Source organism: Patella vulgata, chromosome 4 (assembly GCF_932274485.2).
Source record: "Patella vulgata chromosome 4, xgPatVulg1.2, whole genome shotgun sequence".
Taxonomy (NCBI): domain Eukaryota; kingdom Metazoa; phylum Mollusca; class Gastropoda; family Patellidae; genus Patella; species Patella vulgata.
The window spans coordinates 19,618,778-19,646,769 of NC_065882.2; the positions used below are offsets into that span (position 1 = coordinate 19,618,778).

Below are 27,992 nucleotides of genomic sequence, written 5' to 3' on the forward strand. Positions count from 1 at the left end.
AAGACCTGGCGACGGGCAGTGTCTAGTCGTTCGGATAGGACAAAAAGTCGGGTCCCGTGTACACATTGTCCCAGCCCCAGCATGCACGTATAAAAGACCCCTTACCATCGGAATTCGCAATAAGAGTAGGCTGTAGCGCCACTGTCAGAGCAAAATTTCCCCTCGTAGCATACTGAATGGTGTATGCCAGTCTTCGTTATATCCCGAATGGTGCAGAAAAGTAGGACGTTAAACCCCATTTCATTTCGTGCTTTTTAATGTTCAGCGGCGTGGCAAAAAAATAAAAAAAACGAAGACTACCGAATGTACAATAAATATACTCTAATATAAAAGGGTTATATAATATAAAAAAATGTCTTATCAAGTAATTCGCCTACTCTTTAATTTATAAAAATAAAGATATCATTTCTGGTTTTATTTCTAACAGAAGAACATTTCAAAGCACTTTCTTTATTGGCCTGTACAAAGCAAAGCAATATTCTTTGAGGCTATTAGTCTACGGGGCTTACCGACTTCCTTTAGCAGAGGCCATATTGTTGAAGGCTGAGGACTAACACCGGTAAAATGATTTCGGCACGATTGTCTGCTTCTTTGGTTCGACAGCTTCCCAGGGCTGTCAATAAGGTACTAATACAAACACTTCTGCAAATATTAAAATGAAATGGCTTTTGTATCATTTGTTGTCACTTCTTCAAGTTGCAAATTAAGTGATATTTTCTTCGGATTGATAAGAAAAGTCATGCCATCCTTGAGAATCGTTTTAGATCATGGAGGGGTTGGCGGATCAAAACTCGGCTTACAGTAAGCTAATAATGCAGATACATGCATACTTTTTTGGGGGAAACACTATTTCTATGTTAAATTGCTTTTTCAAATTGTGCTTTGTAAATAATGCCCTTTATAACCTTGCCGTTAGCCGGCGTTGCTAACTAAACATTGTGCACTTCATATGACCTTCATTTATTCTCGTGAGGCAATGGCTTCTCTCAATGAAAATCTTGTCAATATCAAAGAGAAACTGCAAATCATTTAGCCTGCCTTTCATCACATCACAGTGTAACATTTATTTTCTTTGGCTAAGCTTATATTATAATTATTTAATTTTTGTCAGGAAACAGTGAATGTCGATACCAGTAGGCCTAGGCGAGAAGCATCCTTAGTTGTAACAACATAGCTTCAATTTCTATAGATATTAGGATAGGGCCTACCGTGTATCCAGAAATAATCTAGACTATTTTCTCCCCCACATTGATTACCAATTCTAATTTTGCTATACTGGCCAACTTCAATCTTTATATACCAATACCAAATATTTGATTTCCATCACCCTAAAAGTTCTTGCGGAAAATAGGCATCACCTTTACTTTATTATTTCACTTTTGGTCACCAACTATATCACTGAGATCCAATCTTGTCTGCACTGTACAGGGATTCTTCCACCCATCGACTACTTTCAGTAATGAATTAATTTGTCAGTCTTGGATTATATTAGTTCTTTAAAATCATACATCATATGATTATAGGCGTACAGGCTTGATGACAGTTAGGGGGCCAGTACCTGAAATGCCCCCAAAAATTTCAGGGTACAGACGGCGGTGCCGGTCTTCTGCGAGAGTGGGGAAGCGGAGCTTACTGTGTAGATCCCTCCCCTCCAAGAAAATTTTGGAATAATTGACGGTAGCAAACACGCTTTCCTGCTATTCCAGCCCTGAATACAGCAGCTTAAGTGATCTAATGAAGCTGGCTGACTCGAATTTCGATCAACCAATCGTTTATAGTCCACGCAGACGGGGCCGTTGGAAGAATATTTAATGCCACAGATGCGTTTTCCTGCTATTTCAGCCTTTGAATACAGCAACTTCAATGTGGTCCAAGATATGAATCTCCAACAACCAATCAATTGTCTTACATGTAGTTTTTCACTGAAAGTGAATTACTACATTAATTTTTTGATAAAATTGTGTAAGCTTTTATGCATATTTTTACAATTTCTTCTATTTTATAGGTCTCTAAATATGCCCTGGGTGCTGGAATGGTTGCCGCCAGAAAACTTTCTACATCACAGCCAAAATTGGCAGCAGGGGGTAAGGAATTGGATTAAATTGTTGACTTTATTATAACAATGTGTACCGTAGTTCAAAGCTTAACAAGCACTTCTGAAACTCAGAAAATGTTAGATTCATATATCAGTTTGTAGGATGTGAAAAAAATGCTGGAGAGATTTCAGATTTCAGATTCTGTCCAGTATTTTCTAACAATAAGTTTATAAGCTTAACGGAACTCATGCCAAAATGCTCAAACTAATCCTGTTAAATGCAATATTTCTGGCATACTTGTTTGCTGTGGAGTGTGGAGTCATATTTCATTTTTTTCATATTATAAAAATTTATTATTTAAAATGTTCTTGCAGGTTCTGAAGTATCATCCATCTTAGAAGATAGAATTTTAGGTCAAGCTCCTGAAGCCAATCTTGAAGAAACTGGTAGGGTATTATCTATTGGAGATGGTATTGCTCGTGTATATGGCTTAAAGAATATCCAGGCCGAGGAGATGGTGGAATTCTCCAGTGGTCTAAAGGTAACTGTTAAACTAAATTTTTTGGAAATTTTGTATGTAATTGCTAACCTTGACATCTTATTTTTCTAAGAAATATTCTATTTTTAGTAGTAGGCTATCTGTAGGAATGGAATTTAGGGATAACACAAATTGTTAATGGCCTAGTTACTGTTTAATATTTGATGGAACATGGGGAGATAACTTCATAAGTGTTTCAGTCTCTCTTTCGAGAGCTAAGGTCTAAATATGGTGATTATGATCCAATATATACAGATGGTTCGAAAGATGATGATCGGGTAGCTTCGGCTACTGTGACACCATCTGAGACAATTTCTGTCCGCCTTCCACTTGCTTCTTCCATCTTTACAGCTGAACTCCAGGCCATTCTACAGGCCTTGGAGTTCATTCAATCATCTATATTTAAATATATAATATTTACTGATTCTTTGTCCTCCCTACAAGCAATAAACAACAAACAGCTTGATCACCCATTAGTGGCAGACATTTATCGTCTGCTACTATCATTCGAGAGTACCAGCAAGGACATTGTCCTTTGCTGGCTCCCCAGTCATATGGATATCAAAGGGAACGATCAAGCAGACTCGGCTGCCAAGTCTGCTTTAGATCTTCCCATATCTGAATTTTTAATGCCATATAAAGATTTTAAATTTATTATAAATAATTTCATTTATGGCCGCTGGCAACGGTCTTGGGATCTTGCAGGCACAAATAAACTTCATCACATTAAACCTCTTTTAGGAGATTGGCCAAGCTCCTATAGAACCAGCAGGAGGGATGAAGTTGTTTTGTGCCGCTCTCGCATTGGTCATACTTTTTTAACTCATATTTTCATTTTGAAGCGAGAGCCTCAACCAGAATTATAGGAATAAATAAGCAATATGAGGTGATTATACATGTTTAATCACCTCATATTGCTTATTTATTCCTATTATTGTTTTTTTCATATTTTGTTATGGTTTACATTTGTTTAACATCATTTATTTCCTGGATTAGTACGCATATATTTTTCATGTTTATTTAGACAATGGATGTAGGGTTATGTTGTGTTTGTATTTCTTGGTGAATGTTCTCATCTTGATCACCTCATTAACTGCAATATGGTTTCACCCAATGGCTCCCTTTGAAGGCATTCATTGTTAGTCAACATTATCCTTTGGTTGGACCGTGGGTCTATTATATTGTGTTGTTTTTGCTTAATCTTTTACTTCTTAATGTTATTATTATTTAATTTTTGTAAATGGCTTCATCATGAACTCTTATATATTAAATCCAAGTTTACTAAATGTCATTGTGCTTGATAACGATAAGAGGATACTTGTCGAAACGTCGTGCTATTAGAATAAAACCAGTGATTGTTTCCCATAAAAATTGTGTTCTGTTACTGTGATATTGTTTTTATTTATGCATATAATACTTTTTCTGTGATATTTATTTAACTTGTCTCGCATAAATCACCATATGTTTGGCGCAATATAGCCCGGTTGGAGCTGACGTGCCATTAAACAACATTTCATTTCATTTCTGATAACTTCATAAAGTGATGTTTTATGAAAAATATACCATCGATTTACCAATGACTTTAATGTTAATACTTTTGACTGGCTCTTTTTCCCAATTTTTGTTGGGTTAAACATTTTAGTTTATTTTTAGTACAAATTGAACTGCCCGACACGTCAACGTAACCAACCTCTTAAATCAGTTATCCTCCATCCTTAAAATCATGAATATTCACCAAAACCTGGCAGGAAGTGTGAATTCAAACCCATTCTCAATTTTATACCAAAAATTCATCAAAATTGCCATATCAGTAGGAATTTGGAGTTGTGCGTCCTTTTAGTCTATACTCAAATGTCATGTTTAATGTATTGTGATTGCAGGGTATGGCATTGAATTTAGAACCTGACAATGTTGGTGTTGTAGTATTTGGTAATGATAAATTGATCAAAGAAGGAGATATTGTAAAAAGAACAGGAGCTATTGTAGATGTACCAGTTGGTAATGAAATTTTAGGAAGAGTTGTAGATGCTTTAGGTAACCCTATTGATGGAAAGGTAAGGCTAAGTTTATATTATGCTTGAGGTGTTGATAGGGGAATCCCAGCACAGAAACCTCAAAGTAATTTATGGAGCCATTTTTATCAGTCCAACTTTTTTTTAACAACAATATACCTCACGTAGGCAATGGTGGTGTTAACTGTGCACTGTATCCAATAATCTGAGACATAGAAAAGATAGTAAAGCCTTTTCAGAAAATGTTAAGAAACCTACCAATCATGTCATTATTAACCATGTCTTTTATTTAATTATTATTGCCTATCTCCAATTTATAACATTCATTGTAAACTGCGTCTCTCTTGCAGCAATCTAAACGGACATAAATTTTTATGTCACATTTCTGACAATCCATGCTGTAAATGTGGTCATCACTTAGAAGATACTGAGCATTTTTTATTGAATGGCTCCTTATATTCAGATGCCCGAAATAATACAATAAATAATTTACCGACTATCCATTGAAACACTACTGTCTTATTGCACGGAATTGACGACCTAGAAAACTCACTCAATATTTTTCAAATTGTTCACTCGTTTTACAAAATCACCAGACGGTTCAAGTGACAAATATAACACACTCGTAACTATATTTTCACTTGTCCATTACTTACCTATTTCTAAAATGTAAATCCATTACAGAGACAGCTATCACTATAATCATAATTTCACATGTACATTGATTATTTATTTGTAAAATGTAAATACATGTAATGTATCTATATCTGACAGGGAGAGGGGTTTAATATAGGGTATGCCTGTTCCCCAATCCCTATTCAGATACAAATCTGAATAAAAATATTGCTTAAAAAAAAAAATATATATATATATATATAACATACAATACTTAATATTATTTTGTTGAAACTGTTGTGATATAGATGTAACATACACCGGCACTGATGTATTTTGTTATAGGGTCCAATTGGAACACCAAACCGTGCTCGAGTAGGAGTTAAAGCTCCAGGTATCATTCCAAGAACATCCGTAAAAGAACCTATGCAGACAGGAATTAAGGCTGTAGACAGTTTGGTACCAATTGGTCGAGGTCAACGAGAATTGATCATTGGTGATCGTCAGACTGGGTAAATACACTTTTTATTTGTAAATAAGGACATCAAGTTATAATTAATATTAGAGCACAGTTTAAATGTCTACAAGAACACTTGTTTCCTGAATGAAAATCTGATTGTTAAATGACAGAAGTGTGATTTTACCTTTCAGAAAAACCGCCATTGCTGTAGATACAATTATTAACCAGAAACGTTTTAATGAAGGATCGGATGAGAAAACTAAATTGTACTGTATTTACGTAGCTATTGGTCAGAAGAGATCAACCGTAGCTCAGTTAGTAAAACGTCTTACTGATGCAGGTTTGTAAATGTTGTTTGTTTAACCAGTCTTACAGAATACTGGATAGGCTTTGCAGGATCGGGAGCCACGGTGGCTAAGTCAGACGCTGGCTGGCTAGTTTGGAGGTCGCATGTTTGATTCCGGTGCTGGTTTCCCCTTGTCAGTGGTGCTGGTTGAAGGGCCTGACAAGGACAGCTGTCATTCAGATGGGAAAATAACCCGAGGTACCATGTACACATTGGCCTGCACGTAAAAGATCATTGGCAGTTTGATGTAAGAGTAGGCAAAATTTCCCTCATAGCACACTGTATGGCGTATGCCCGTTTTCATTAGCCCAGTCAAAGCAGAACAGTAGGACGTTATAAACCTGATTTTATTTCTTTGCAGGATGTAAATATCTTCAGAATGATTTGTAGTGGTCAGTGACAAATGAATTTGGCAAATCAACATACTATACATACATGCCAACTATTCCGATTTTGTCGGAATCATTCCGATTTTCTGAGTCTAATTCTGAATTCCGATTTTACTCTTTATAATTCTGTTTTTTAAAATTTATTGGAAGAAATTTATTATATTTCATGCCTGACCTTTTTGATTGATAAAATCCCTCTCGTTTTATTTTTACATTGACGACTGTCTCGGCATTCTTGCTGTTTGTTGTGAATCTGATGGCGATACTGTTTGCCGTAGTATGAGTCGGTAAAACAACGAAAATAGTCGAGAACATGTGTCATATTTTCCTTATAATTATTAATATAAAATGGAATAAGCTATTATGTCTGGACTAATCAAGATCAAAATGTCATGTGGTTATTTCCGTCATTTGCCGTGTCTAATTTGCATAATTCGCGGTAAAACGACAGAAATAGCCGAAAACATGTCTCCAGTTTTCTCGATTATTATTAATATAAAATGGAATAAGCTAATATGTCTGGACTAATCGAGATTAAAATGTCATGTGGTTATTTCGTCATAGGCCGTGCCTAATTTGCATACTTCGCGGATACGCGGAGCCATTCTCGCATACACACCTCGGACAGTACACGGCGGGTTTACCGTTAGTTGCCAGTTACGTTGTTGCTTCTTCCTTAGCCATATTTCCTTCTGACTTGATAAAAAATGTTTTCAAGCGGTTTTCCATGTGGGAAAAAAAACCAAATTACAATTATAAATAAAACCCAGTATAAATAATTTACGACTTCTACTTCCGTGTCGGTCGTCAAGACAAACAAAATGGCTTCCAAAACAAATGTCAGACAAAAATACCTGGAAACTTACGGCAAAGAATTTCCAGGAACCATTACGTAGAGGCGACGAATTTGCATTCTGTTTAGTCTTTCGTATATAAATAGGTAAAAAAAACTCAGGTGCATGGACCTAAATCACCAGCTGTTTTTATCCAATAATACAAGGTACTGCTTTAAAAAGGTGCTAATTTCTCAAAAGACTAGGCATCTGAATTCAAGGAAGTGAAGAACACCCACGAAACTGATATTGTAATCAGTGTTGGTTATTACAGCCATTTTAAAAAAGTCTTGATTTGTTTTGAATTTAATAAAACTAATTTCAGACGCCATGAAATACACCATTGTTGTCAGTGCTACTGCCTCCGATGCTGCTCCTCTACAGTACCTTGCACCATATTCTGGTTGTGCTATGGGTGAATATTTCCGTGACAATGGTATGCATGCTCTGATCATCTATGATGATTTATCCAAACAGGTAAAATATCATTCATTATATTTACTGTATGTTGGCGTACATCTGTTTAATTTCTTAGATTACACATTTGTTTTTGTGACTTTGATATCTTGAACAATGAAACAGGTTAAGTTACTTTTGAAGATTGAAGGGTGTTTCCAGCACTTGCGTGATTGTCCGAAGTTTTATCTCATGATTGTACATACGAGTTGGTGGCACCAGCCATACCTTCTATGTTTATGCAGATTCTGTTTTTATTCCCCTACTGCTCAAGACCATAAAGTCAAATATACCATGTTAGTCTGAGAATGACCCTGTTTGTGTTCATTGAACATTTAAACTGGCTCCTCTTTGGAATCATCCAAGAAATGAGAGAAGTTTTAAGCAGTAAAATCCTTACTAATTGTAATACTTTTAGTAGAATTTTTGCTCGAGAAATAACATATTCGCATAATATGTGATATGTACTTAAAATACTTAAATCAACCTAGTCTGTAATTGACAGTTGACACATAAAAAAGAGTTATTTATCGAAAACATATGTCACTCATTTACCACCAGAATTACACGTGAGTGGAATTATTCTAATTGCATCATTTGATTTAAAGTAACCAATCATTTTGTTAATTACACAAGTTCAGGGCCATGATCACGCTTTATGGTGCATGATTATCATTTACCTTTAAAAGAAACCGGGGAACCCTGTAAGTCAGACTTGCATTAGATTCCAGAGATCGAGGGTACATCTGAGTTCCTAGACAGCCAAGAGGCTGGATAGGGTGGAGAAGTGGTTTTAGCTATATAGTATTGTAATTTGTGCTATGCTTGTATACCTGTATTCAGTTATATGCTATATAAAATGTAGAAGCGAACTATGCATTATTATTCCTGGTAAGACAAACGTCTTAAACTGGAAGAAGTAAATACACAACGTGAAGCAGAAGTAAAGACAACTAGAGACAAATTCTAGACGATCACAAGGCTACAGAAATATGTAGTAAGAAAAGATGCATGGGTCGTATGTAGGATGTGGCGACCGGTTTCCCATAGACGCTCTCCACGTCAGACAAAGGACCCATGGTGCTACATAATTTAAATAGGATTGCCTATTCAAATGCTCCTTAATAATTACAAGTTCTATAAAATATACTATTCAAAAAAAGTAGGGGATATTTGATTTTTAAGTGTTATTAAAGTCACCTAATGAAACTGACGAAGAAACAAATGACAAAATGAAATGAAGTTCACATTCATCGATTTATTCCAAATGATCGTTAGACTAAGTAAGGCACAGACTGACCATTATAAGGGTAAAATGATACCCGGGGTCAAACAGCAAAGTTACCACAGCATCACAACCAAGTCAGTAACGGGTAAATCCTCCTCTGTTTGCCAAACAAGCATTGATCCGACGTGGCATACTCCTAATGAGACGTCTAAGGTCATTTTGGTCCAGATTGTCCCATTCCTGTTGCAACGCAACGTTGTTGACGTTGACGTAACCTCTGTCCAAGCATGTCCCAGACATGCTCGATGGGGGAGAGGTCGGGACTCAGTGCTGGCCAAGGTAATGTGGTGATGTTCTGTTGTTGGAGGTAACCTGTAACGATCCTGGCCCTGTGACATCTTGCGTTGTCATCCTGGAAGATGAAATGGCGGCCATGACGTCGTGCGAACGGCACAACATGGACTGCCAAGATGTTGTCCCGGTAGTACTGGCCTGTAACACGCCCTGCAACAACATGTAAAGCCGTTCTTCCAGCAACAGTGATGCCTCCCCACACCATAACAGAACCACCCCCAAATTGATCATGTCTGATGACGTTAACGTCTTGGAAGCGCTCGTTTCGACGACGCCACACCCTCCTACGTCTGTCCAAAAAATCAACAGTGAACCTTGACTCATCTGAAAACATCACATTGCTCCAGGGTCGATTATCCCAGTGTTGACGATCCCTACACCAACGACGTCTTGCCTGAATGTGATGATTTTTCAAACAAGGGATCACGCGAGGATGTCGGCGCGAAGGTGACCCCTATGCAGTCGATTCCGAATCGTCTGGCCACTCACTCTCACACCAGTGTCTGTTTGAAGACGAGCGCTGATCTGATTTGCTGTGATGACACGATTTCTCAAGGCCAAGGTATGGATAAATCGATCCTGGGCTTGAGTTGTCGCCCTTGGTCGACCTGAGCGTGGTCTGTCCTGTACAGATTGTGTATCACGGTATCTGGACCATAGCCTGCTTATGACAGACTGAGAAACATTCATCGTCCGCGCCACAACCGCCTGTGTTGTGCCGATCTGTAGCATGACAAGGGCACGTAACCTTTCATTTTGGGTAAGCCGACGCATATCAAAATTTGTTTTCTGGTCACTAAAACAATTAAACTGATGTTTCCACCCTGGAATTCAATGCCACAATGACTGTAACATTCAAAGTCAGAGTCGTGCAAATCTTGGGTTGGACCCCCATGATGATCCCAAGCATCACCTGCATTCCATGCGGTAGCTATTGGTGCGTTTGGGCGTCACATGTAACTGGAAATGTTTCTTCTGTTAGGTTCTATAGTGACTTTTTTCGTAGTCATTTGCATATTTTAGTATTATGCCCCCAAAATCAAATATCCCCTACTTTTTTTGAATAGTATATTACAAGATTAATTATAAGAAGTATAGCAATCAATTTTAATTCTCTTTTAAAGGCTGTGGCTTATCGTCAAATGTCCCTTTTACTTCGACGACCCCCAGGACGTGAGGCTTACCCTGGTGATGTCTTCTACCTCCATTCTCGTCTTTTGGAAAGAGCTGCTAAGATGAATGAAGATAACAAAGGTGGATCTCTCACTGCTTTGCCAGTTATTGAAACCCAGGCTGGTGATGTATCCGCTTATATTCCTACAAATGTCATCTCTATCACAGACGGACAAATCTTCTTGGAAACTGAATTGTTCTACAAAGGTATCCGACCAGCCATTAATGTAGGTTTATCAGTAAGCAGAGTAGGATCTGCTGCCCAGACTAAAGCCATGAAACAGGTAATTACAATTTTTCATTTCTAATCCTAAAATGCTGTTGCAATGATGGTTCTCAGTACTGTCAATCCAGTGATATAAGATATGATATAGATTATAAGTTTGAGCAAACAAAATAAAGTACATGGGGTGCCACAGTATTGACCATCAGAAAAGATGGCAGGGTGTCAATCACAGAACATAGTTTTTTTCAACGAGAGGTGACCTATAGAGATGTGACCCTGTAACCCGAGTCACCCAAAATCATCTAATTTATACTTGTGTCCAGTTTAAAGCTGACCCATTAAATTTGATGAGGGTCCAATTTACAAGCATTTAATTTCCCAACAACTCTTCAAAATAACATCCCATTTAATTATACATAAATCTTTGGGTTGTTTTTTTTTTTTGCGGCGGTGGGTGGGCGTGGGGGGGGTTAAAATGCTTGTTAAGTGGACGCTTGTATCCCAAATTTTACTAGTTTTCTAACTTAAATAAAATAGGTATAATAAAATTATGTTTTTTTCAGGTTGCTGGTTCCATGAAATTGGAATTGGCTCAATATCGTGAAGTTGCTGCTTTCGCTCAGTTCGGTTCAGATTTAGATCAAGCTACACAAAATTTACTCAACAGAGGTGTCAGACTTACAGAACTGCTCAAACAAGGACAATATGGTATGTACTTAAGTTTTTGTATGGTATTATGGTATTATTTACCTCACAAGCAGGGCTGTCGGTAATTTTTCACAGTTGATTAGCAGCACTGCTAATCAAAAAGTCCAATTTTGCCAAATTTGATTAGCAAATTTATTAATTGATTAGAAGTTTTTCAGTTTCAATGTAAATACCTAGATATTACTTTAATTCATAACAAATATGATTAGATTCCATTCTGACTATTCTTAGATTTTTTTAGCACTGCCACAAGTACTTGTGACAGTTTATAAATGTGATGTAGACATTTAGTTAGGTCTTATGTCTGAAGCCAATTCTTGACAGTGACTTCCGAAGCCCCACTCATTTTAATTGTTATTTTTTTGTTACGTTAGAAATCTTCGTTAGAAAACGATCTCGTCTGCTTTTTATCGTGTATTACTATTTTTGTTCAATCGGGCGCACCTCGATTAACTAGACACACGCGATATAAACAATAATATTTTACGGGAATTTTTACTTTGATTTATCATTTTACGTTACGTTAACATGTATTTATTTTTTTATATTTTATTTACAATACGTGCGATACACTAGAGTTATTTATTTCAAAATGAATATGATATAATTACTTGATGTCTCGCAACGTGAGTGCGACTACTTGATTCCCTATTTCCGGTTTAATAGTCCCTATTCATAGAGTTATGTCCCTGTGTTATATAGTATTGTGTCTGGGTAGTTCGAGAAGAAAATGTCACACGGAGAATTCAGTTTTGTTTATAAAATTTTATTCAACATTTTATACACGTTGAAAGTGTTGAGTAAGCCTTCTAGTCTTCAAAATGTGGATTATTCTTGTGACAATATCCAAAATGACAGACACATTAGATTTTAATTTTTGGTTAGCAACGGACGAAATATGTATCGCAAATTGCGCTGCGATACTGGTTGTCGGCAGCCCTGCTCACAAGTTACATATTTGTGTATACATAGTAAACCAACTAAATCTAAAATGCCGTTTTTCATCATACTCCTCGCTGTCTTTCGTGATTAGAACTAATCCCATCTTTTTAAATGCATTTAATCAACTGTCCAGTCTTTGGGAAGACCCCAGATGAAAGTAGACGGATGTTACATATGTATCGGTTGTTTTAACAAACTGAATAGACTCCCAACTAGGACTTCCAAGAATGGAAGAATGACGAAATTTGATTGGACGATAAAAATGAAATATACATGCTCCATCAAAACCCCAACTTCCAGCTCCAAGTGCAGCCAGCAGTGGCCAGAGGGCTTTATCGGGCCATTGTTTCAGGAATAAGTCCTTCATTAAATTTGAGAGGCAATAACGGTAATCTAGGTCTTCAAATAATTAAGGATTTGATGCTTTGCTTGTACCAAATAGATCCGCGGAATTAAAAGGCTTTTATTTTGAATCTCATTGTCAATTTATTCTTTCAGTTCCAATGGCCATTGAAGAGCAAGTAGCAGTCATCTTTGCTGGTGTCAGAGGTCACTTAGATAAATTGGACCCATCTAAGATCACATCATTTGAGGCTGAGTTTTTGAAACATCTTAGAAGTAGCCAAACTGACCTTTTGAAAACCATTGCCACTGAAGGAAAAATTTCAGACGCTTCAGAAGAAAAATTAAAAGGAATTGTAATAAATTTCTTATCGGGATTCAATGCATAACCTGTTAAAAATCACCAAGACTTTTAGTGCTGTTATTTTGTGACTGATAAAAGTAGATATATTTGAAAGTGAAGGAAGAATGGTCATTTGATTAAACGTACCTATTTTAACAAAATAGTAAAATCAAGGGGCCTGCTTTATATAATGATATTTATACGTTTAGTTGTACGTTGACAAAGACCAACAAAATTATTGTACAGATGTTAATATTGATGCGTTTCTTAATAAATGCATTAAACAAGAAATGTGAATGTTCACGATTTGTAGTAGTGGAAAGTTTGTGTCAAAAAATAGCAACCAAAGGGGTATTTGTAGTAGTGGAAAGTTTGTGTCAAAAAATAGCAACCAAAGGGGTATTTCTATTTTTCCAGGAAGGGGATTTTTAAATTAAGGATTTTAATTTGTTCAATATAACATAACAGTAAGGTAGGTTGGCCAGGGCAACAAATCATATGCCCACAGCTACTAAACATTCCATAAAGGCTCTTGTGTTTTTATACGTACATAGGTGTGAGCATTCACAACTGGTAACGGGTAAAATCCCATGCAGTAATTAAGATTTGATAGGCTCCTAGATTTCCTAGTACTGTACTAACGTTCTATAACTCCCAACAGGCTTCTTTGCCTTATGAATGAACATCAGTCTGTGCATAAATTTCAAGTCAATCGGATAACTTTAGCCTCTAAGGCATCAACAAAGAATAGGGCGAGGACAAGATTCGACCACATTTCAATGTGAGTGCCTAAAAGGGAAACTTAAAGACTTGACTTTGTGATTTATTACAAATGACCAGTGCAACATCAGGTATGTATGGGTTTGAAGGTCAGATAGATGAAAATGAATATCAGTAATATTTTTTGACCGAAACACCTGTGCAACCGTACCGTGAGCAGTTAACCGAGTAGCTGTTTAAGAGAAACCCCACTGGTATATTTTGGAAGCGGGTTAGGACATTAGCTCATGAATAACAAATATAACATATTTGGATGAAACAGCTGACTATAATGGTTGGGACACTTTTTTTTTCCACACAGGTTGACCAAAAGTGTTCAGTAGTAAGTTCCGATTGGTTTGCATCTGAACGTAGGTCTCATTACACTCGCCTTGTATATTCAGGAACCGTCCTATTGAATCCTTGTCGAAAAAGAATCGTCCCCCAGTCTGTCAGTCTCTGTGAACGCCTGAACAATGTAAAGGAACATTTTAGTGAGAATTTGACCTTGCTTGCCTCGCTAGAGTCAGTATGTGCAACACAACATGCTGTTAAAAATACGTCCCCTTCTGCTAAACCGCTGTGCAGAAGGCATTGAAATCTAATTATATATAACACACAAATATATGCAACTCGGACGTATATGACGAAATAAAATTTAGGAAAGCTGGGGACTAACACATGACCATTTAGTAGTAAAAAGTTGCCTAGTAAAATTGACTGGGGGCCGATTCTTTTTCGACAAGGATTCAATATAGACTGGAGGCTCAGCGTGGGGGGGGGGGGGGGGGGTTCCATCAAATGGGCACAAAACCAGACCCAACTCTTCTAGGGTAAAATCTTTTGTAGAATACGATGCCGAGTGGTAATGCGCAGTCATTCTTGTATTATGAAAAGAAGCTGAAAATGACCGAAAGTAATCACACTTTCAGTAAAAATGTAAACTTGCTAAATTCACCTTTAGTCTTAGTGACCCTGGAGGTCAAGAGGTGAAATTTATCTTTTTTGCACTAGGAAGATTTACAGCAATAAAATGTCAACGTAAAATATAAAAACTAAAGCGAAACCTGTTCTAATTAATAATAGGAACATTTAAAATTTGTCTTTTGGGGGTCTTAGCACTGAACTTTTACTTTGCGGCGGACCGATTACCACTCGGCATCGTATTCTACGCAAAATTTTACTCTCGAAAAGTTGGGTCTGGTTTTGATGTACAGTTCCATAAACAGTATTATCTTAATGCACATAAATTTGGATTTGTCAGATCTCAAAGGACTTATTTGCTTTTTATATATCCACTGATCTGAAAGGTCCCTTTAAGGAAAACCTGGCTTCTGATAGCCACATTAATCATAACCAGAATACTGACAAGCCAACATTGAAGATGATGTCCCCCGCTGAAAGCCCAAACTAGAGGACACATAATTAATTGCCCATTTATCTTTTAAAAAGTATCGAGCAATCAAACTGATTATCTATACTTCGTCTAAGCATAAAATGTTCACTGTCGAACTTGGTCAAGGTTCTGAAGTACTTGGTAGTGAAATTGTACACGGTTTCATCATTCTCCATCAGTTATCTTGTCCCAAAGCATTGACCAATGAAATTGCTTAGCTTTAGTGGGAAATGTTAATCATTGGACTAGACATTCACCTGATGAACACCTACATCAAGTTAATAACATTCTACCTCAATTAAAAGCAAAGTCTTGACAAATCAAATTGCTTATTGCTACTTGGCCTAAGCAGAAAATGCTCATTATCGAACTTAGTCGAGATAATGAATCTATACTCAGGAGTTTCATTGCTTTCACCCATATAGAACCAAAGTTAATCGTGTTCCCAATTCTCAACCAATTAAATTGCTTATCTCTGCTTAGTCTTAGTGACAAATGCACATGATCAAACTGTCAAGGCATTCACCTAATAGGTACCTGCACCAAGTATGAACATCCTACCTCAAATTAGGAGAGTTGTTGTGTTCCAAAGTCTCGACCAATCAGATTCACATCTCGACTTTGCCTAATTAGAAAATTCTCAGCATCAAACTTTAAGGTATTGATGTAAAGAAACTAACTATAGTAGAAGTTTCATCACTATCACACAATTAGAATCAAAGTTGTCGATCTCTAAAGTCTCCATCAAATTGCTTATCACTCGGCTTACCCCGAGTTGAAAATGCTCATTATCGAACTTAGTCAAGGTATTGATGTGATGAAACTATACACCAAGTTTGATCACTCTTAATTAGAAGCACAGGTGTCCCAAAGTATCAACTAATCAAATGGCTTATTATATCTCGGCTTACCCCAAGCAGAAAATGCCAATCTTCGAACTCCATCAAGGCATTCACCTAATAAATGCCTACACAAAGTTTGAACATTCTAGCTCAGTTAGGAGTGTTATTGTGTCCCAAAAAGTGTGACAGATAGGCCCATTTTAATAGCCCCCCCCCCCCCTTTGAAAGGCGGGGCACAAAAAAGTAAACAAAACCTATTATCCCTAATTTTTATTTGAAAGACAAGCTTCAGATACACTTCTAGATGTAGGTAAATGTCTGGATAATGAAAAATGAGATTAAAACCATTTACTCTATAATATAATTGCGTATATCCAAACAATATATTCTATACCTTGTATTCTTCCGATATGCTGTCTAAATTTATCGTATAAACTATTAAATGACTTGTAAGACATGTATGCCACATAGTGAATGACAGAATTTTTTTTTTTGTCATTCTTCATAAAGTGATGTACCCATGTTGTAGTTTGACTTGGCATCTCATTTTGTGGTAAAGAAAACAGACTTTAGCCTAAAAATGTTTGCAAGTAAAATGGCAGGCATATATAATATACAATACAGTAATCAATATACCAAAGTATATCTAATAAGTAAAAGAAAAATATAAAGATTTATAATAATGATAAATAGTTTGGGTTGTTCAAAAGCTTTCTAGCAGAGTGTTTCATAAAAACTAGGGGGGGGGGGGGGGGTGGGGAAGGGAAGCATCATGGTAATGGTAAAGGTTATACAGTGGGTTCGTTATGAAAATATGGAACCAAACAGATTTATAAATTATATAATTTCACATTTATGTGTCAAACCTCCACATTGATACAAACAACAGTAGAACACCTGCCATAAACCTGTATATATCGTTCAGTACGTCATTGATATTTTATACTGTCTCCTACTGAACATTTTGATATATCACCAATAAAAGTATATTTGTTTATGCGATAGCTATAGAGATTTATGATTTTGACTTATCATGCAATCAGGAATGGCCAATACCATGCATTCTAAGTGGCAAAATCCTTTACATAAATTTTAAGTTTTACAGCAGAGCTTAAAGATGGGTTTCCAGAAAAGTATTTATCGGGTGGTTATTTCAAATAAAAGTATGGCAATTTTGGTATATATGGAAAGTTGAGATATCCAATCTTACTAGAAAAATTCTGGATTCCCCGAAAAACATTCATGGAGCGTATACAGGACAAAAATGTAAGGGTTCCCCTATTCAACAGCCCGACGATTAGGAACTTCTGCACGCATGATGTCAAAGGTCACAAGCGAACATTGAGCGCTTGATGTACAAGTTGATAAACTTTATGAAGAGTTAGACGTACAATACTTTCTGAGATAAAAATGACGGAAAAAGACGCGGGTTGTGGATAATCCGAGAATTTAATTAGGATTCGATATTTGTAATAAATAGTAAGCGATTAAAGACAACATCGTCTTATGTATGCAATGAATTCTCCTCTGACTCCCAAGACGTGACGTGAACATGACCTGGTTTGATCGAATTTTAATAGCAGGGCATTCCTTCGCAATTACAATGTTTAAGAAGGATTTGAAGTATAATTATGACAAATTAATTAGTTTGAATATGGTTTTGGTCCATATATACCATTAAATCACCCAGTTTGTACGCGGGAACCCATCTTTAAGAATGACCACCTGAATTTTTATATGCAAATTGATTCAAAGACTGGCAACCGCCTGAAATGTATCGTATCGAAAAAGTTGAGTTGATGTCTTTTTCTCAAAATCTGTTTTCTAGTTCAGTTGACAATTCATAAGTTCATGTACAATAAATCCAACAACAATGACACTTAGTATATTATTGAAATTATAAATGTAATTATGCAATTATTAAAATATCACATCCATTCATTTGAATTGAAACTGAGCAGAATAAGTACTAAATGTCCTCCAAGCCTTGTCCTGTCTTGTGTTAGGTATAAAGAAATCAAATATGGTTTAACTTCTATAGGTGCTTCCTAATGTTCAAATGATATTTCTAAGTTGTTGACAAGTGTTTATAATACCTAACATATCTTTTTATAACTTGCAATTAAATTGATAAAATGTTGGACTACTCTAATGTTCTTCGGCAGTCGATTCCAAATATAGTAACATTGAACAGATGGTATATTCAGAGAAATTGAAGGCATCTACATGATCTACCTACGGGGCATTTTACATACCCTGCTCTTATCTGTATGCAGTAATAGGGAGGTTTAACGTTGTTGAAAAAATGATAGAAATTGTGTATCCTGACATGCAAAAATATAACGGATATTACCACATGGACTGATCAAAGCAGACATACACGTTGTCATTTCAGCACAATTAAACCTCCTTGTAATATAATGAAACATTTACACAATGAAACTAACTATTATTGCACATCACATAAGATTCTAAATGGAAAAATTTCAGAACAAAAATAGCTTCAGTCAGTATTTCACAGAAATAACTTCTGAAGTGTTTCCCATCTTCAGTGGGCCATTGGTGCAGAAAATAAGATGTTAAAACCCCATTTCATTTCAGGGACCTTAATTCTTGACAATCCATGTTCACTTGTTTATAGAAGTTTGACAACTGGATTACATGAGTCGCTATGTTAATTGATGAAAGAGTTTATGAGAATATGTAACCTTATGGCTGTGCTTTAACAATTCACAAAAAGTTACTTTGGTGTTTTACAGCATTACATAACACAGCAAAAAATATATATATATACACACATGATCGCCCTAGGTTAAATTACAATATTTCATTAAAAGGGGAAATTGTCCTTTAAATGTTTACAAATCAAAGTTAAGTGTTTGACTAGATGTAATGTTTTAGTTCAATTTATCAAGTCAGATTTTAGCTAAATTATATTATTCAAAAACACAAATATCTTAAACATATATTATGCAAGAGCTAAATCTGCCTATTGCAGGTCTTTCTTTAGGCCTGAATGTTATCTAAATTATTAATTAGACATTAATTAACTTATCCAGATCATAATCAACTCTCGATGTCATCGCTAATTATAGTGAGAACTGCCAACTCTTTATCTAATCTGCCATAACGTATCTTTAAGCAGACAGACTTTCACCATTGTTGATATCTCAATCACTGAGTCACTATGTCCAGTAATATCGTATACCTGGTCCTAATTCCTGTCTGTTATTTAAGTACAACTGATCTACTTATGATTAATCATAGTACACATGCCAACATCTGAAAATTTAATCAAAATAAAATTGAACAAATCTTGCAAAATTCAACTTGAACAACTGACATTGCCATTATATCATTAGCTCAGTTGGTGCAGAAAAGTAGGATGTTAAACCCCATTTCATTCATTCGTTGTTTCTGCAGTACCCATTTCTAAGTTAAACATCTACACAACAGAAATCAAGGTTCTTATTTAAGTATTAAATTAGAAAATCTTATATAAAAAAAAGTACCCGGATTAAAATCCACCCCAATTTAGTAATCGCTAAAAGAATTATACAGTGCAGTTTTTCAGTTTACCCAAATCCTTAAATGTGAGTTCCACAAAATTATTATATATTAAACCTCCATATGGTTGACAAATAAGCAACATTTAATCAACACACGCTCTACTGGTGGACAAATACAAGTTCTATTTTAAAAATATCACTCAAAAATAATATCAATGCATTTAAAAAAAATAACAAGAGGTATATCTAATAAACATTCAAAAATAAACATATAGGCTATACAATAAAAAAAGTATCACACACAATACCTATAAACATGATAAATATCAAATGCATTTAATTTAAAGTTATAAATAAAATATAAATATTTATAAATTACAATAAGTACAAATGACAAGATGATTGCAAGCTTCATTTACGTACGATGGGAACGATTGCGTCTAAAAATATTCATCTGATGAAAAAATGAACGGACACGTTTCAAATGTATCTTTTTTCGACTATGTTTTGGCTTTTCACCTTGTTCCGAGTTTTTGTTTCTGACTTCTCTAATAATTCCGTGAAACACATCATCTACATGTTGTCTTAAGACAGCTGATGTTTCGAAGAATGGACATCCCAGTTGTCGTGCTAGAGCTACACCTTCTTCTTTTGATACCTATAATATATAGAAATCTGGTATAAAAACATCCTTATAACAAAAAAAAACCTAACTGTGATGCTATGTACAGCAGAGTGTATTCTATTAGGACCATCAAAGAGGTTGCTTTTAATGTCAAACATACCTGTACATGTTCCAATAGGTTCGAACTTTATATTTGGCTACATTTAACTCCTATAATGTATAGAAGGAAATCCTTGAAATTTTGATAGGTCAAAACTTGCTTCTAGTCCTTGCTAGTGCTACAATTTATTATATAAAAAAAACGTACTGGTATTCTGATGATGACTTTAGCTATTTGAGTTATCAGAAATCATTGAAAATCAATAGACCTCTCTGTCCATCAAAATACCTTGGTGTATAAATTTCAAATCAATCCGATGATAACATTATCACAAGCAATTGTCAACGATGGACAGAAGTATGTGACAACAATATAGTACCACATTTTTAAAAAAAATGAAACTTAATATACCTTTCTTTTCTCCTGTAAATCACTTTTTGTAGCTGCAACGATAATTGGGATCTCTTCATGTCCTCTTACTCGATTTATTAATTCTTTGTACGCTAAAACTTCATCAAAGCTGCGTTTATCAGTTATTGAATAACAAATAATAAATCCTTCTCCTTTCCTCATATACTGTTCTCTCATTGCTGTGAACTCGGGCTGAAAAGAAAAAATTCAAAAACTTTCAAAGCTTTATTTTGTTGAGTTGCAGACACAGAGGGCAAGTTGAAAAAAATATTCATGATGGGGATGGTGGAAGTGGACGTAAAACTCAAGGAACGAATGAACAGGAAGGATGAGGAGGGGGAATGATCTTGCATTTCCTATCCATTGCCAGTCTTAAAGATGTTAGTATGAGTTGGAAATTATAGCTTAGTTACAATGAAGACATATCACTATTCATTACAAAGAAAAATCACCAATTTCTAGTACAAAGTTTGTGAGATATTTTGTGTCTCTTGTGTTTTTTAAAAAATCTGCAAAGCCAATGTAACAATATCACAATTCAAAATAATGTCTTGGATAGTACAGCTCAATGCTTTTAAGCACAATTTTACAGTTTTAAATGTACAGTTTATCTGTATCTGAAAGGTTTACACATAAAACAATTGAAGTCTCAGTGATTGAAGTACCGGTAGTTCAAGTATATGGTTGTTATTAATAACATATCAATATCTAAATAATCATCGTGGTCATCCATTGGTATTTTAAAGCCAGTCCAATATGTTGAAGATGGCACCTATTATAATGGTAAGTTCCATAGTATGTTTCTACAATGTACAATTTAGGTTCTGCAGTTCCATCTAACTTTTCCTGGTTTTAGCCATATTATTTTATCAGTGTCAAGTTTAATAAAGATTTTATCACCTAGTTTAAAGGGGCATTATGGAAGATTAGATAACAAGCTGGCAGTTCTCACTATATAAGTTAAAAACTAGATAATGTAAAGGGAATATGCTGAAAATTTCAGTCAAATTGCTCCATTAGCGATTGAATATTAGGCCTAGCATCGATCATCCTTACTAAAGTTGGTATGATAAAAAACATACATGTAGTCTCGATTATCCTTTTTTTGATTTAATCATCAATGTCCGTTCAGCAGCAGACTGGATTCAAATCCAGTGAAAATCCGACACATAAGATGGCATCGAGAGTTGATTAAGGTCTTTTCATGTTAATAAATGTCTAATTAATAGTTTATATAACATTTCAGGCCTAAAGGAAGAACTGCAATAGGCAGATTTAGCTCTTGCATACTGTATGTTTAAATTCAGATAACTCTTTAAATATGCATTATGTAAGAGCTAAATCTGCCCATTGTGATAAAATGGATAATTGAGACTTAGTCTTGTTTATTGTCAAGTTCGTTGCTAATATAATAAACAATCCCAGCTGCATCTTCCAACACTCATAACTTTTCTCAGAATTAATCAATTTGAATGAAATTTTCAATATATTCATTTTTCAGCTCTTTATCTAAATCTTACATAATTCATCTTTTAACTCCTATCTATTAGGGTTAGTCAGTAATTCAAAAGAGCAATTTGTGGATCGGACTGATCAAGATATTTCTTTGCTGTTTGGACAGCTCTCTCGGCTTCACCATTGGCCTGTGGAGAATGTAGACTCTAGTTGTAGTTTGTCTTATATCATGACGGGTACAAAAGCTTTTGAATTCATATAACAAAAATTAACTTCTCTGGATCTATGTCGGCATGTAGACGATCTCTGTCTCTATTTTCTTACAAGTCGGTCAGGTAACGGACCATTAACCAAAGTTATTTGTTTCGTGTAGGTTGTCTGCACATTTTCTGTATTTAGTGAAAATTAAATTAAATTTTGAACTTTAATGTGTTTGTAGCTAGGAGATCTGCTGTTAAAAGACATACCAAGGGGATCTCATATACCACCCCCACCCCTTTTTGGGGGCCTCTAACTGGGGTCGATATCTATAATTAAACAATTATAAAATCAATGGCATTCTTCTTACTTGGCCAGCTGTATCCAGAATATCAAGATGGGCTGGTTCACCATCAATACGACACTGTTGCTCATATGCATCTTCTGTAAAGTAAATAAATTATATATTCAAACATATATCATAATATTTAGTTGGCTTTAGTATGAAGTGTTCTAAAACGATAAAGCATATCCTGCCTTGTGAATACCATAATATAAATCAAACAGCTTACTAGTATATTATCATAATTGTGGTCTATTTACCGAATAAGCACCAGTTTCACATAATAGTGTATCCAGATGCTCTTACAGACAAGGGGGGTCACGGTGGCTAAGTGGGTAAGACGCTAGCCTGGAGGTCGAGTGACAGATCCCTGCATTGGCAGAGAATATTCATCCAGATTTTCCGACGTAGTTTCCCCTTGTCAGTGATGCAGGACGCAGGGCCTGACAAGGACAGCTGTCTAGTCGTTCGGATGGGACAAAAAACCGAGGTCCCGTGTACACATTGAAGTGCAGTTGAAAGATTCCCTCATAACACACTGTATGGCGTATGCCCATCTTTATTAGTCCAGTTCGGAGCAGAACAGTTGGACGTTAAACCCCATTTCATATCATTTCATTTCTTACAGACAAGTAATGCAACACTACGTCACAGTTACAAACATATTATATACAATATCAAGATAAAATGGTTATACATGTTAGCTAAACATTAACCTACATTGAGAGTCAGACATTAATCTCATGTCCAAAGATAGTCTGGTCTAACGAAAAACAACAACAAGCATGTCAATATTACGACACTACATTTCATCATGTTGTGTAAACACCTCAAGTGTACTGACTACAGTGACTTTAACAAGACAAGTGTCTCAACCTTTCAGTTCAAGGTCTACTTCTTCCAGAAGATTATAACAGTATGTCTTTATTCAGTGACATCATTGTTATCAATATGTAGCTATGTCCAGACAGATGACCTGGCATGGTTTGTCCTAAGGGTCTGTATCTTTAGCAATTGTAATTGTTGAATACCAATGGGAGATGCAGAAAGACAAGGTCTTGTTTTCTGTCATTTTTCACAAACCTCCAAAGTTTTTTTTTTGTTGTAGAATTTTCATGCAGATTCCAATCTGGCTATATTTTATTTACTTTTTCAAAGACACATTTCCGACCTTTTTACGACTTATCTATCAATATTCTGGAACAAAACAATAAGCTACAATGTAGTGGCATTTCTAAATTCGATATTTCAAATATTATAAAAAGATTTTTTATAATGGAAAGGTAATGATCAATGCATAATGGTGATCTGTTATATCACATAACCTCTTTATATGATTAAAATGATATATATACCTATGGTTGGGTCATGATACTCTTGAAAACGATGTGTTATAAACTGAATAACCAGGGCTGAAAGAAAAAGAAATGCTTTAAATACAATAAATATACTAGATTATAATTGTGTGATAAATGACATAAAAACATATAGTCAACAATTTGGGTATATACTTTGCACATATAACTAACTACTTTTTGGTTGGCTTGAGCTCTAAAAATAGACCCAGACACAACCAGACTAAAGAATAAACACAACTTTAGCCAATTCTTGTTATAATTAACTTGTACATTTTATACAATTTGTCTGTAGTATACATCAAGGCTATCTAGGATTTCAAAGAGGCAGGGGACATTTATTTTTTAAAATAAAGGATATTGAATAGTTCATTGATTGCAAATTAAATGGACTATACTAATTGGCAGTGTGTGCATTATGCACTTGAAAACTGCAATGGGGTCAATGGGGTAAAAGAGCTTATGAGACTAGGAGGACTGTAGAAATGTTATCGATGAAAATGTACCGAAAATATTACCATTGTTTAAATTTTTTTAAATTAATGCTGAAAATTAAAATTTTGCAGCCCACACGCATCTTAACCACCTTTTTAATATGCCTATACTGGAACCAAATAATGTTGGTTCTCCTCTTTTGTTTGACTAAAACATAAACACCACCTTGGCTTTCAACTTTGATTCTAATGTGAAGAAAGTTTAGAAGCAAATCATAGCCCACCCAAAGTCAACAAGGTATTCTTTGTTAGATGTATAAAAGAGTTATTCAACAGATCCATAGAGTGTATACATTGATAAGTAATAAGTATATAGTCATATCATAGTGTAAACCTTGGTCTGAATTACTAATATATAGACATGTGATAAATGATACTAAAATAAACATTTGGGGGACCTACAATCTCCTACATCTATCCTACTTTAAGGGGCATAATCACTTTCAACAACTCAATTATTCCAAGCAATAACTGAATCATTGCTAGCAACAACTGAATTAAAGCTAGCAATAAATTAATTTAATATATTTTAATATTGTGTTCAAGATATTCTAACTTGTTACTTTCACAAAAACAGTTTTATCATTGCTATCAACAACTGAATTATTGCCAGCATTAACTGAATCATCGCTAGTAACAACTGAATTAAAGCTAGCAGAAATTGAATTAAAGCTAGCAATAAATTAATTAAGTATATTTTAATTTTTTGTTCCACATATTGTGTTCCACTTATCACCTTGCACAAATTCTTGTATTCTCATTTAGGAGTTGATATATTATCTTGGATATAGCCTAAATATAGGCCGATGAATTTTAACAAAAAATGTGTAATTTTTTGCAGACTTTTTATTGCCTTCAGAGATTAACATACACATCTGGTATATACTATATTACATCTGTACAACTACAAGATTTACTGTGGGCCAACGCTAATAGTTCAAGACAAACACTTCCACAATATACTTTTTTTTCGGTTGAAACATTACAACCTATAAATGAAACGATTTTGAATATACAAACATAACATATATCCATGACCTATGTTGTACAGGCTCACTTTTTGTTTAAGTTTTCTTTTTTCTAAAATCTCAGAATATCCTCTTACAATCCATAGAGAATATAACAATCACAAGTGTATGACTCTGTCTTTTGCCTTTTTCATAGATATTGTGAGGGTGGGAGCATGATTTAGTTTTACCATAGCCCTATTACAAGGTCCATGGTTTACAAAGGTTTGAATGTTAAAGATTATCGGACGATTGACTTCTTTCTTAATCAACAAGTAGACTAATAACTATTTGTAAATGAGCTGAAACTAGAATGATCTAAGATACCAAAGTGGCTGGTTCATTGTTCTATCAATCAGGTTTGTTGGGGGGGTTTTCAAAATCAAACAACTTTACTCAGTCGATCAGGTGTGAGAATTATCTAATGTGTGTGCTTTAGATCATAAGATCTGCCACTGAGTCACCTGTCATGGATTTGATCCCCCAGCTTGTATGTGATAAGGAGTAAGGTTACCTGTTTAACCTTGTGGGTTTTCTCAACACAAGTGAAATATTTAAATAAAATTGTACAATATTGTTAGTTCCAAAATGACCTAGTTAAACCCCCATTTCTCTCTCTCTTCAAATGAGATGTGGTTTCAAATGTTCCAGAAAGAGTCAGTATTCCATAAAAATAACAGAGTATTGAACATAAATATGTGGACTTTATAAAAGAAATTACAGATTCACCTGTATACTTAATCTCTATATGTTGTTCTTAGTGTTTAACGTCCACTCCAACGAAGGTGATATCGCAGATAAGTCTTATTATTTTTTTTATTATCTTAGCACATGCACAGGGGTCTTTTCCTGTGGGAGGAAACTGGAGTACCCGGAGTAAACCCACGATGTTGTGAAGGCGCCCCTATCTCCAAGCCACATACGCTCACACCAGGGATCGAAACCAGCCGCAAGCCTGAGGTGACCGGCCAGCTAGAGGTCGAAGCAGGGCACTCTAGACCACTAGGCCATCTCAACCCCCAACTACTGTTAAATATTAACCACACATGGAAACATTGTGTATTGTAAAACCTGTGTTATATGTATATTCAATGTGAGTAATTGAGCAATATACACTTGTATTACACAATAGATCCATATATCAACATGTTCAATTAAATACTGTATATTACATTGTGTGATTTTTGTTGTGCTTTATTGGAATAAATGATATTGCACTGTGGAATACTGATATGCATTCCCAAAACTATAGTACTGTAATTATTATAAAACTTTATCAGGGACAAAGATGGATTGATTAATGTCTGGGTAATATGGTATAATTTTATTTCAAGAATTTGCTTGAGTGCAGGGGTCTTTAGCTGTGGGGATAAGCATGAGGTTTTTCAGGCAACCCTACTCATATAGTCCTACTAGCTTGGGATTGAGAGTTTGAAACCAAATCAGCTGACTAAATGAAATGCCATATGATCACTTTGACCACCCCACATATTATGTTTACTAAGAAGATGTCTCATCCTGTATGTTACAGTACCTAATTCATTTAAATGTCAAAGTTCAAACCCACTGAGATGACTATTCAAAATTTATTCCATACAGGATGTGCTTTATGATATGGGAATTACTGTACAGTTCATAGTATAATGCAGTCATAGATAATATCTTATACATTATAGTTTCTGGAAATTTTGATCACATTGTTATCAGTTATCCTTATGCTCATCATATGACCGATTGGGTGTGGTACATCTATCATAATAAGTATTCAGCATTTCTTTTGAATTGATCATGCTGAATTCCCAAAACTAGTTTTTTTCAATAGAGAAACTTGTTTTCATGCAATTCTGGTCTCCGGGAAAAGAAAAAAAATGTCTACAATGCATCCGTAAATTCCACAGAAAACACGAACAGCATATTTAAGAGACTTAAAACTTCACATTTTTATCAACACTACACTAAACGTCATTTGACGCAAGGAAAATAGCTAAATCGCTTTTACGTGACAGTTTTTTTTTCTCTTCTTCTTTCAAATGTGGTTTATGCTTAGAATATTTGGAACACTATTTAGTTGTACAACTGAAGACACACTGATGGTTCCGTTTTAATATTTAGAATAATGCAATGGGGTCTACTATCGTCAGAAAACTTACCGCTTTTACCAACCCCTCCGTCTCCTAAGATCACAATCTTATACTTATTCCTCCCTTTTGATGTGGATGGAGCGCTCATAATTGTCCAGCTGTTAGGATGATGTAAATAAAAACGGCGACCATTACTATTTTATAGTAAACTATAGTAAATAATTACATTTTACGATAACAGTTTACAAAGATACTATTTTTAGAATTTCTATACCCTATCTCGCCATTTCAGTTCAGATGTAAATGAATCTTGTCAGCTAGAAGTCGATTTAGCGTGTTTCATTGGACAAATTCTAGCTAGCACAGTTATAGCGATTTTCATTGGTTTATTCCACCCGGGTCCCGTTATTACGCAT

General features: G+C 35.3%; 2 protein-coding genes across 2 annotated transcripts; one reads left to right on the top strand and one right to left on the bottom strand.

Moving 5' to 3' along the window:
• The first annotated feature begins 470 nt into the window (after positions 1-470).
• LOC126817448 (ATP synthase subunit alpha, mitochondrial) lies at positions 471-13,292 on the top strand. Its single transcript, XM_050544430.2, has 10 exons — positions 471-624; positions 2,006-2,084; positions 2,411-2,577; positions 4,455-4,628; positions 5,547-5,713; positions 5,853-6,001; positions 7,555-7,706; positions 10,392-10,724; positions 11,230-11,374; positions 12,815-13,292. The coding sequence occupies exons 1-10, from the start codon at positions 565-567 to the stop codon at positions 13,045-13,047; spliced, it is 1,659 nt and encodes a 552-aa protein (XP_050400387.1). The 5' UTR covers positions 471-564; the 3' UTR covers positions 13,048-13,292.
• A 2,963-nt stretch (positions 13,293-16,255) lies between these two features.
• LOC126817464 (GTP-binding protein Rit1) lies at positions 16,256-27,868 on the bottom strand. The gene is made up of 5 exons (XM_050544455.2): positions 27,646-27,868; positions 23,995-24,051; positions 22,667-22,740; positions 20,644-20,835; positions 16,256-20,165 (listed from the first exon to the last, which is right to left on the bottom strand). Exons 1-5 carry the CDS (start codon positions 27,722-27,724, stop codon positions 19,923-19,925), a joined length of 645 nt encoding a protein of 214 aa, XP_050400412.1. The 5' UTR covers positions 27,725-27,868; the 3' UTR covers positions 16,256-19,922.
• Positions 27,869-27,992: the final 124 nt, after the last annotated feature.

Bases quoted from the DNA above. Each gene is read 5' to 3' on its own strand.
- LOC126817448 (XM_050544430.2), top strand. From the start codon at position 565: ATGATTTCGGCACGATTGTCTGCTTCTTTGGTTCGACAGCTTCCCAGG. The intron at 7,707-10,391 runs GTAAAATATCAT...TCTCTTTTAAAG, and splicing joins ATGATGATTTATCCAAACAG to GCTGTGGCTTATCGTCAAAT. The intron at 11,375-12,814 runs GTATGTACTTAA...TTATTCTTTCAG, and splicing joins GCTCAAACAAGGACAATATG to TTCCAATGGCCATTGAAGAG.
- LOC126817464 (XM_050544455.2), bottom strand. From the start codon at position 27,724: ATGAGCGCTCCATCCACATCAAAAGGGAGGAATAAGTATAAGATTGTG. The intron at 22,741-23,994 runs GTATATATATCA...TTTACTTTACAG, and splicing joins GTATCATGACCCAACCATAG to AAGATGCATATGAGCAACAG. The intron at 20,166-20,643 runs GTATATTAAGTT...TATATATTATAG, and splicing joins ATTTACAGGAGAAAAGAAAG to GTATCAAAAGAAGAAGGTGT.